The sequence below is a fragment of the Belonocnema kinseyi genome, chromosome 3 (genome assembly GCF_010883055.1).
Source record: "Belonocnema kinseyi isolate 2016_QV_RU_SX_M_011 chromosome 3, B_treatae_v1, whole genome shotgun sequence".
NCBI lineage: Eukaryota > Metazoa > Arthropoda > Insecta > Hymenoptera > Cynipidae > Belonocnema > Belonocnema kinseyi.
In genome coordinates this window covers 150,268,259-150,280,071 of record NC_046659.1, presented here as the reverse complement: position 1 = coordinate 150,280,071, position 11,813 = coordinate 150,268,259, and the positions used below count along the sequence as shown (strand labels likewise).

The window sequence follows — 11,813 nt, the reverse complement described above, 5'->3', positions numbered from 1 at the left end:
TTTTTGGTGCTAGTGTAAGTTTTTATTATTTCCTTTAATATATAAATTGTTAGTTATAGATATTTAACAATCTTTTAACTTCAAAATATTAAAAAGTTTATATTAAAAAAGCATTCAGATTAATTTAAATATTTAAGAGTAATTTTTGGATCATAATTTTTATATATATTTAGAAATATTCAAGCCATGTGCATGTTTTAAACTGCATTATTATCATTATTTAAATTTATAAGCACTGCATTGTGCATATAAAACCTTGATCTTTCAGAAAATCTTTCAAGTTGTCACGTTTGTGATAAAGTTTATCTGTTAATATTTGAATAACAAATGCAGTTTCAAACATTTTCATGGCCTTAATATATCTCCTACATTTTTTTTGCATATGATATGATGAGTCACTTTAAAAAATAAAAATATCACTTTTGGCACTTCCTTTAATAAATTAAATAAGAGGTACCAAGGATTTTTCCATTTTATTCTTTTTTTTTAAAATTATGTTAAGTTCTGCTGAAATAATAAAAAAATTTCCTTAAGATCCACTGAATTCATTGACTTTTATAAGATTTTTATTAATTAATTCTATTTAATCTCATGTATCTAAATTCAATGGAATTTCGTAGGATTTCAAAAATGTTACGTTTGCTTGAATTATTTTAATTTATTATTTCAATATTTTCGAATTTATCCTAAAATCTTATTATTTTATCCTGAAATATTCGAAATTCTCTTGTTTTTTAAAATTTACCCTGCATATTTTTTAATTCATTTGAATTTTTCTGAATTCACTTAATTCTACCCAATTTATTGCATTTTTTCAGTTTTTTTATTCATCCTAAAGTCTTTTATACTCAGCTAGGCATTTGATGAAATACTTTTGAATTCGCTTGTTCTAAATTCATTCAAAATTTATTGAATGCAGTTTTCCTTAAATAATTTCTTATTTAAATTCACGTGGATTCACCCTGAATTCTGTTTAGTCCCATTTTATTCAATTTGATGGAAATTTTCGGTTTTGTGATATTTTGTTTACTTATATTTGTTAAAATTCTTATGAATTGCAACAAAGTCTCTTGAATGGCCATGAATTCTTCTAATTCACTTCAGTATTACTGAAAGCAGTGGAACATTTAGGATTTAAAAAAATTTCACTGATTTCAATTAATTTCTAATTCACCCTGAATTCTTTGAAATCCTCTTGATTTTTAACAAAAACACCTTGAATATTTTTGAATTCATTTGATATCTTCTAAATTTATTTTAATTCTTCTAATTCACTCCAGTTTTACTGAAAGCAATTGGACATTTTGAATTAAATAATATTTAGCTTATTTAATTTAATTTGAAATTCACCCTGAATTCTTTGAAGTTTTCTTTATTTTTTTTAATTTACCCGAATATTTTTTACATTCATGTAAATTTTTCGAAATTCTCTTTGAATGTTTTTAAATTCACTTAAATCTACTCAATTAATTGCATTTTTTTAGTTTTTTTTATTCATCCTGAATTCTTTAAAACTCACCTTTAATTCTCAGCAATTTCATAAAATTCTCTTGAAATCTCTTGCATTTTTTCATTCATTCTAAATTGTGTAATTATATTAATTTTTCAAATATTTTTGAATTGTTCTTTAAAATCCCCTAAATTAGATTGTGGCTGCCATGTAAAATGTTACGTCTGAATAAGTCAATCATTCTTTTTCTTTTTTGTTGTTTTGAATAGGTTGCGATGCTAGGAGGTGCAGATGATCATCTTGCCGAAGTGGCATTTCAATATGGTAGGAATGTTGGACTGGCCTTCCAGTTAGTAGACGATCTTTTGGATTTCGTCTCTTCATCTGATGCTATGGGAAAACCAACAGCTGCGGATCTTAAACTCGGACTGGCCACTGCTCCAGTTCTTTTTGCTTGTGAACGAGTAAGTTAGCTGAAAAAAATTATTTTAAGATTAATTTTATTCGATGGGCTTGACAAGAGAAACTTTTGAAATTTCTTTTCTTTTAATAGTTACTTAATGATTCCATAGCAGCAAGTTAAGCTTGTAAAAAAGGATTTCTCTTCTTCCTCCTTCCTCCTCTTCATCCTTCCTCCTCTTCATCCCTCCTCCTCTTCATCCTTCCTCCTCTTCATCCTTCCTCCTCTTCCTCCTTTCTCTTCTTCCTCCTTCTCCTCACCCCCCTTTTCTTTCTTATCCTTCTCCTCCTGCTAATGTTCAAAATTTACAAAATTCACTTTGGAAATCTTCTTCAGAGTCACTATACGAGTAGAATAAAAAAAAGACGGCTCGAATTCATACAACTCAGATTAAGATAGAATTCTTAAAACCCAAGATTCACTTAGACCCAAAAACAATTCAAACCCAGTTTTGGAACTCGGCGAAGATCTCGGAAATCTTTAAAATCTTCAAAAATATTTATTAATCTTCAAAATATCTTAAGTATTAAATCTCAAATCGCTAATTCCGATATTTGAAAATTTGGCGACGGCAGAATTCACATAACTGATTTTTGATTACTTTTGGATTTGATAAGGTCAAGATTGATTTCTAAATAGTTAAAATTTTTTTATCTGAAACGTATATTAAGTATGATTTTTTTGACAACATTTTTGTGCTTGGTAATAGTAATTTGAAAATTACTAAACATTAAAAAATTTACGAAAATTATAAGTAAATACATTTTTGTTTGAAAGTATAAAACGGTGACATGTTACTCTAATTTAAAATAATTAGTTATCTGGTAAAACATTCTTCACCTTTTTAAAAATAAATGCTAATCTAACCGAATCCATAAAATTAATTTTTTTTTCTGAAATACTTTATATTTTTCTGTCTACTATTTTATCTTTAGTTAAGAATTCATCTTTTTTTATTAAAAATTCTATTATTTGGTTAAAAATGTAATTGTTTTCTCGAAAATTCGATTTTTTGGTTCAAAATTAATTTTTCTACTAAAAATTTATCTATTTGGGTAACAATGTATCTTTTTTATTGAAAATTAATGTATTTTATTGAAAATTGGTCATTTTCTTTAGAAAATTAATATTCTTGGTTAAATATTCATCTTTCTGGTTAAAAATTTGTTTTTTGTTGCTGAATACAACTGTTTTCATTTAAAATAAAAATCTTTCATTATTAATTCTTTATTGATTATTACATTCGTGGTTGAAAGTGCATCTGCTGTAATTGTATATTTAATTATTCAGTTGAAAATTGAACAAATTTCTTAAAAACTCATTTTATTTGATTAAAAATTCATATTTTTGGTTAAAAATTGGCCTATTTTTTTGAAAGTTGGTTTTTTTTGGTTGAAAATTAAATTTTTTAAACTGACTATGTAATTATTCTATTTTTTGTGTAAAATTGATCTCTTTTATTTCAAAATTCAGCTATTTGGTTGCAAATTCATGTATTTAGCAGAAATGTTGTTATTTTTCTTTGCTGAAAATTGTATTTTTTAGTTAAAAATTTAAGTATTTGTTTAACAATAGACATTTTTTACTGAAAATAAATGTTTTATTGTAATTCGTCTTCTTTGGTATAAAATCAATATTTTTGGTTGAAAATTCACCTATTTGGTTAACAATGTATTTACTTTGTTAAAAATTAATCTTCATGATTCAATTCATCGTTTTGTTTGAAAATTTAACTATTTTGATGGATTTTTTTTGTTTGAAAATTAATTTTGTTAAAAGAATGTGATTCTTATATTTTTGTTGAATATTTATCTTTTCGTTATTACTGAAACTTTGATCATTGCATTTTTCGTGAAAAATTAACTTTTTAAATTGAAAATTGAACTATTATGATCAAAGTTCATTTATTTTGTTGAAAATTAATCTTCTTCATTGCAAATTCTTCTTTTTAGTTGAAAATTCATCTTGGTTGGTAGAAAATTAATCAACTTACTTTGAAAATTTTAGTATTTTGTTGAAAATTTGTTTTTTTCTTCGAAACTTAATTTTTTGACTGATAATTTAATTTTTCCATTTTTGGTTGAGAATTTATAGTTATTGGTAGAATTCATAGTTTTTGGTAGAAAATTTGTCTTTTTACTTAAAAATTTATTTCTTTATTTTAAAATTGAGCTATTTTGTTGAAAATGTATGGTTTTTTTTTGGGTGGCTATTATTATTTCAACTTAAAATTTTAATATTCCACTATCGTTTGACAATTTTTTTTAGTTGAAAAATCAACTGTTTGATACAAATTCATGTACTTTCTTAAAAATTAATTTTATTGGTTACAAGTTTATCGTTTTGTTTGCGAATTCGTATTTTCGGTAAACAATTAGTCTTCTTGGTTGAAAATTAATTTCTTTTTTCGTTGCAAATTTAGCTACTTAGTTCAAAAGTCATACTTTTTGTCAAAAAATTAACTTGAAGGTACTATCATACTCTCACAAGTTAAAAACTTTAACCATTCACATTTTTGAAACACATTTCTCTATGTTTTCAGTATCCAGAGCTGAATCCAATGATAATGCGCCGATTTCAGGAACCTGGTGACGTGGAGAAGGCTTTTGAACTCGTGCACAAATCTCAGGGCCTCGAGCAGACTAGATTTTTGGCTAGAAAACACTGCGTCGAAGCTATACGCCTTGCGAATTCGTTAGCTGAGAGCCCGTACCAAAAGGGTCTTTTGGTTGTCAGTGACTTAGTATTAAATCGCATGAAGTAGTACTTTCAAGTCAGAAGGTGCAATCAAAACGCGAACCGGAAGATTTTCGATTGCCTCGAGTCGACGGGATAAAGTGAAGCAAAAACTGGACTTGAAGGAAAGAAATGGAAAACTCGGATGCAGAAAATTGAACTGCAAAGTGTTGGAAAGGCGAAACGCTTTTTTGAAGAGCATATGAAATGTGTTTGCGAATGTGTAAATGGGAGAGAATGATAAAGACGAGTGTTGGCACGAATGCAATTTATTACAACAACAATGTGTCTCAAAATGTAGCGCATTTCGCTTACAACGGGAACCTATACCCTTCGGAATTTTTTTTATTCCTCCTCCTCCTCCTCCTCCTCCTCCTCCTCTTCCATCTCCTCCAAATTTGACTAGAGGAAGATGAATTGAACAAAAAATCCGAAGGATGTTGCTTCCCCTTGTCAGTTGTGTGTATCTGGGCTCTAATTCTTTTTTCTTTCTACTATTTTTTATTTAAAAAAAAGCGCATCGTGTTATTTTCAACGAAAGGAAAGAAAAAAAGTATCAATCGACGCCTTTGTTCAAACGAGGAGTCAATACACGAATTTGAAAAGAAAAAAAAAGTTATAGCGCTATCCAGTGGAAATTTTGTTTACCGTAGATAATATGATTTTGAAAACCATGTATTGAAATCTGTTACAGATCAGAGGCAAGAAAAAGAGAAATGAAGATTTGTTATCTAGTTTACCCGCGTTTCATTTTGAGATAGCGGTTTTCTTGCCGCTTGAGACTGGACGAATCGTGTCGAATTACAGTAGTTACATTTGAATTCTGTAATTTAACAGGTCTCATGTGGGTCAAGTATCTTTGATAATGAAATTTTAGAAGCGTTTTCGTGAAATTCTAGAAGTTCTTTAATGAAATTTCAGAAGCGATTTAATGACATTCTAGAAGCTCTTTAATGAAATTTCAGAATCGATTTAATGAAATTCTAAAAGCGCTTTAATGGAATTCGAGAAGTAGTTTAATAAAATTATAGAAGAGCTTTGAAGAAATTCTAGAAGCATTTCAAACAAATTCTAGAAGCTCTTTACAGAAATTCTAGAAGCGTTTAAGTGAAATTCTAGAAGCTCTTGTATAAAATTCTAGAAGTGATTAAATGAAATTCTAGAAACGCTTTATTAACATTCTAGAAGCTCTATAATGAAATTTTAAAAGCGCTTTAATGAAATTCCAGAAGTACGTTTATGAAATTCCAGGAGAGCTTTAATAAAAATTCCAGAAGCGTTTGAATAAAATTTTAGAAGCGTTTCAATGAATTTCTTGAAACTCTTTGATGAAATTCTAGAAGCGCTTGAATGCAGTTCTAGAAGCGCTTCAATGAAATTCTAGAAGCATTTGAATGAAATTCTGGAATCGCCTTAATAAAATTCTAGAAGAGCTTTAATTCTATTCTAGAATTAGTTTAATGAAATTCTAGAAGCGTTTTAATGAAATTCTAGGATCATTTAAATGAAATTCTGGATTGGCTTTAATGAGGTTCTAGAAGCGCTTTTAATGAAAACTGAACTGTACGATATTTATTTTTATTTTGTTATTCTTTCGATCTTTCAATGAGAAGTTGCAAAATGCTGGACGCAAATTCGACTCAGACTTTGCAGAATTAAAGTACATGCAAATCCATTAGATACATTTTTTTATCCAATGAGCTTTAATTTCTGAGATGCTGAGGTTCAAGTATTTACGCGCTTGAAATGAAATAGGTGATAGGAGGAGAAAAAGAAGAAGGAGGAGCAGTAGGAGTCAAGCGCACAAGGTCAAATACTCAAATCTCGATATTTCGGCAACTAAGGTGTATTGAATCAAAAGAAGAAATACGTAACTAATGGATTTTTATGTAGTTTATTTAGTAACATGTTACATTCTGTAATTGAACAGGTCTCACGTGGATCAAGTACCTTTAATACCCAGTGAAAGGTAAGGGTTGCTATTTTTGGGGAATATTCAGAATTTTTAAGATTTTTATCGTGATTATGTAAGGGCTTTCAATATATAGTGGCGTACTGCATAATTTGCTTTCTTCCAAGAAGAATGGTTGATTAAAAGGAAGGAAGAAACAAAGAACGTACCTTGCAAGCTTTGGTCAGACTGTTTCTCTTTTTAAAAGGAAAACAATTGTGAGTTCTATAAAATAACGCCCCGTAAAACACATATTACCTGAGTTTTATTCATAACATCAATTGTAAATATAATAACTTGTAGAAATAATAATTAAATATTGACCTTTATTAACAAGTCTTCGCTTTCTGAAAGAAACCTTCGATTCGAATCAGTTATATATATAAAAATAAATCGAGTTTTTGAGATTGAAATTAGGCGTGTAAAAGACCATTTATAAGATGTTCTCGAAATTTTATTAGAATTTTTATACAAATAGAAATATAAGGATTCTTATGTGGGTATTCCTGCATATCGGTTACTAACGCAGGTTCTGAAAAGTGACCGCTTCCTTTTTTATGTGTTTTAAAAAAAAATATTACAAAATACTTTTGAAAAAAAATCATTTCTATCAAAATTGACCCTAATTTTTAACCCATATAAGAGTGCGTTGTTTACAAAATTTTAACCAATAAAACTTTCCGAATATTGCTTCTACACGTCTGAAAACTTAAAAATTCTTTTATTACAGAAAAAGTGTATTAGTGAATTGAAAAGTAGAAAGTTGATTGTGTTCATGTTGTAATTGTAAGAGTCTGTCAACGTTAGATAATACAAAGAATAATCTTGGTGACCAAATAAAATATGGTTATATTATCTAGTTAGTTTCACCGGAATTAAACAATTGCCTTAAAATGTAAATTGTACGTGAAGCTGAACTCTTACAAGCTGCACAGTCTAAATGCTCAAATTATTCATGGTTGTATGATTTCGTATATCTATCCGGGCCGATTCTCTTTTCGAATGAAAACATCATGAAATTCTAGATGCGTTTTAATGAAAATCTAGAAGCGCTTTAATGAAATTCTAGAAGAGCTTTAATAAAATTCTAGAAGCTCCTTAATGAATTTCTAGAAGTACTTTAATAAAATTCTAAAAGCCCTTTAATGCACTTCTAGAAGCACTTTCATGACATTCTAGAAGAATTTTAACGAAATTCTGGAATCGCTATAATGAAATTCTGGAAACGCTTTAATTAAATTCTAGAAGCGCATTAATGAAATTGTAGAAGAGTTTTAATGAAATTCTAGAAGACCTTTAATGAAATTCTAGAAGAACTTTAATGAAATTCTAGAAGTGCTTTATTGAAATTCTAGAAGCCCTTGAATGCAATTCTAGAAGCGCTTTAATGAATTTCTAGAAGTACTTCAATAAAATTCTAAAAGCCCTTGAATGCACTTCTAGAAACGCTACAATGAAATGCTAGAAGAGCTTTAATAAACTTCTAGAAGAGCTTTAATGAAATTCTAGAAGCGCTTTAACAAAATTCTAAAAGCATTTTAATGAAATTCTAGAAGATTTTTAATGCAATTCTCCAAGCTTTTTAATTAAATTCTACAAGCATTCTCATGTAATTTTGAAATCGCTTTAATAAAATTCTAGAAGCGCTCTGATTAAATTCTAGAAGCACTTTCATGAAATTCTATAGGTGCATAAATGAATTTCTAGAAGAGCTTGGATAAAAGTCTAGAAGCGCTTTAATGAAATTCGAAAAGCGCTTTAATGAAAAGTGCCTGGAGATAAAATTAAATCAGTTTAACTCTTTGACAAAATTTGACAATATTTGTATTGTTACGTCGAAAGAGAATCATCCTGTGCATAGTATGACAAACAGACATCTGAATATAAATGTTTATAGATGTAAAATAATATAATAACTTATATTTATGAGAAAATTAGATAGTGTAAATATAAACACCAAACGGTGAGACACTGCAATATTTTAATTGAAAAATTACATACAATGAGCAAGCATTAGCAATTTTGAGTTTAACATTAAAAATTAAAGTTGACCACTCTTTGGCTATCGAAATTTTCGGCTAAATAAATAGCTAACACTGACCAAAATAATTGAAGTACCTCTCGTGTTCATCGTCTTTGAACAAGAGATAGTGACAAAGTTAATCGAAATGACAAGTTTAATTTAATCTAAATTTAATTTCTTCATTTTTAAATAAGAGTGTAATGTGTAATTAAGTTTACGTATATGTAATGTAACAATAGAGGATATTTAATTAATAAATGATTTTGTATATGTATTTACTTGAACTGCACACTCCTTGAGATCCTATAAATTATTTTTAACTGTAGTTAATGTTTCAAAAATTTCAGTGAAAAATATTTTCTTGTGTCTCGAGGATGTTTTAGAATTGCGGGTAAGTTAACACGACGTTGTAATTCAGAGTTTAGAAAATCAAAAGAGATAGGGTTGTAAATTGTATAATAGAATTTTAATTTTGATAAAACCATGTAAAAAAGTAATACAGTTGCATTGAAATTAATATTATATACAATTGTGCTGATTCTGTAGTGAGTATATCTCGGTTTCTCCAGGTTTTGACATTATTCAATCCCAGCGCACTCATTTAAAACTAAATTTTATATTAATTTAAGGCATATTGTTGGGAAATTATAATAGTTTAAAAACGTTTGACGATTTTAATGATGTAGCAATGAGAAGAATAAAATTGTAAATAGTAGAAAAGAGGGTGTAGGTCCTTAAGTCCAATTATTTAATTAATGTACCGGGAATAATAAGCTGTATATTTCTTTTTGAATATAAAAATAACTAAATTTGCCAGAATACATTTATTTTTCCCCAGATATAGTCTTAGGCAATAATAAATGGAAAAATGTCTTTCAAATTTAATTTATGCATTGACAAGTATAAATAATGTTTTACTTGATGATTAAAAAAAACATTAATTTATCATCAGGCGGCAATGGTTCGTGTCTGTGCTAAGATACCGAAATTAATGAGCTGCCTGTTAAAAATCTACTTTACCGGCTGATGGCAAGGTAGGAACCTACATTACCGACTAATGACGTTAAATCCTGAGTTAACTTTAAACGATCATGTCGATATCAAGATTACCTTCAGTCGATAAATGACCAGGAGCGGCTTCACTATCTTTAGCTCGGAATAAAACGTTGTTCCTATAGACTAAATTTTATGAACAAAATTAAAAATATTATTGGTTTCAGAATTTCGAAAATTTTTAATTTCAAAGCATTTAATTGTCTGCAGTGGCCCCTACGTTTTTTTCCTCTAATAATATTCGCTGGATTTTTGATAAAATATAAAGAAAGTGTTCTCCATACTCAATAAATTAAAAATATTTATACCAGATGACAGAAAAATATCTTGAATTTCAAAATATACAAAAAAGAACAAACTTTTTTTATAGTTTAAAGACTTTAGTGATCTTTGAATTATTTTTAATTCACCCTACATTTTTCGGAATTCCCTTGAAACCCAGTAAATTTCATGTATATTTTGCGCATTTTCATATTTTCTAATCCACCCAGAAGACTTTTAGGTTCATTTTGAATTCTTGTGATCTTATCAGATTTTTGTTCATTTTTTAAATTTATTTATCAACTGATTTTTTTCATTCAAGTAAATTTTTCAAATAAATTCAAGTAAAATGAAGGCAGCATTCTACTTTAAAACTCTCGAAAAGAAAGTTATTTTTGTGAAATTTTTTTGAGATTATTGATAATGATATTGGTTTAAGGTTTGTTAGGCCTAATAGACACATTCTTGAACTATATTAAAAAAAGACATTTTCATTTATTTTATGCACTTTTTATACATAAAAACGTCAGTCAAAGTCAACTCTTCAAAAAGTAAGTAGATCCGCGTTGTTTTAAAAATCTCGAGAATGGGCGGTCCAAAACAAAAAATTAAACAGTTTTAGATTCAGTATGACTCTAGCAACCGGATGAACTAGGATTTCTGATATACGCGCAAAAATAATAAAAAGGCGAAGACAAAACAAACAAAAAACGAAAAAAGTGGTTTTACTTTCACAGGCTTTTGCAAAATAAATACAGTAAAAATTAATTTTTTTTTATAATCCTAGTTCAGTCGGTTGCTGGAGTCATACTGAATCATAACGGATTAATTTTTTGTTTCGGACCACCCATTCTCGAGATTTTTACAACAGCGCGGACCTATAGACTTTTTGAGGAGTTGACTTTGACTGACGTTTTTATGTGTAAAAAGGGCATAAAATAAATCAAAATTAAAAAATATATATATATTTTTCAAGAGTGTGTTTATTAAGCCTAACAAACTATGCATTAAAAAGAATTAAAATGAATTGGAAAAAATCGAATAATTTCCATTGCATTGAGTAAAATGAGAGTGAACAGCATTATAAATTGAGAAAAAAAAGTTCGAATTCGAGTAAAATTCAAAAGGAACCAAATGAAGTGGAAAAATCGAAAAGTTTCCATTGGATTGAGTAAAATTCAAAAGAATTTTTGAAAACCGACCCGAGCACAAAGAGATAGAAAAGTACGGTAAGAAAACAAATTTCTGCTTTTTAAAAGACCCATAAAATTGCCTTCAATGATTTTTTTGATATACCTATTGTTCATTTTTTAAATCCTCGAAAATACTATCGAAATTTCAAAAATTGTGATTTTAAGACACACAAAAAGAAATACGAAAAAAAGTAATTAGTAGGCAAAAATTGGTCAGTTTTTTCCGAGACTCCAAAAAGGCTTCCTTCTCCTTTATATTTTCAAATTCAAGACATCAAAGCTAAACAATTTATAAATTAAAGTATTAAAAGCGAACTACATTTTTTGTAATCATAATTAAATAAAATCTGAAAAAAACATTAAAAGTTTTTCACATATGTTAATAACATGAAAGTATGTTAAGTTGACGTAACCGCACCTACGAATCGAGTTTAAAACTTATCTCATAATTAAGGGCTCATTTAATGCTAATTTAATGCCCTATTGTCAAATTTAATGCTCCACTATCTTGTTTAAACTGGGGTTTCCGCTAGCTTAACGTTAAGCTGGTGGAATCCCATGTGAAATAAATGTTAAATCGAGTGCTGTCATATCACATAATTAAGGGCTCGTTTAATGCTCATTTAGTGCCCCATTGTTAAATTTAATGCTCCACTATTTTGTTTGAACTGGGGGTTCCGCTAGCT

General features: G+C 28.3%; 1 protein-coding gene across 1 annotated transcript in view; it reads left to right on the top strand.

Annotated features, from left to right (window-relative positions):
- The window catches only part of LOC117170387 (decaprenyl-diphosphate synthase subunit 1), a 135,806-nt gene extending 130,545 nt beyond the window's left edge, over positions 1-5,261 (top strand). Inside the window, exons 7-8 of the mRNA XM_033357152.1 lie at positions 1,720-1,914; positions 4,453-5,261. Of these exons, the coding sequence (XP_033213043.1) occupies positions 1,720-1,914; positions 4,453-4,674 (417 nt within the window). The 3' untranslated portion in view covers positions 4,675-5,261. The remainder of the gene's footprint in view (positions 1-1,719; positions 1,915-4,452) is intronic.
- Positions 5,262-11,813: the final 6,552 nt, after the last annotated feature.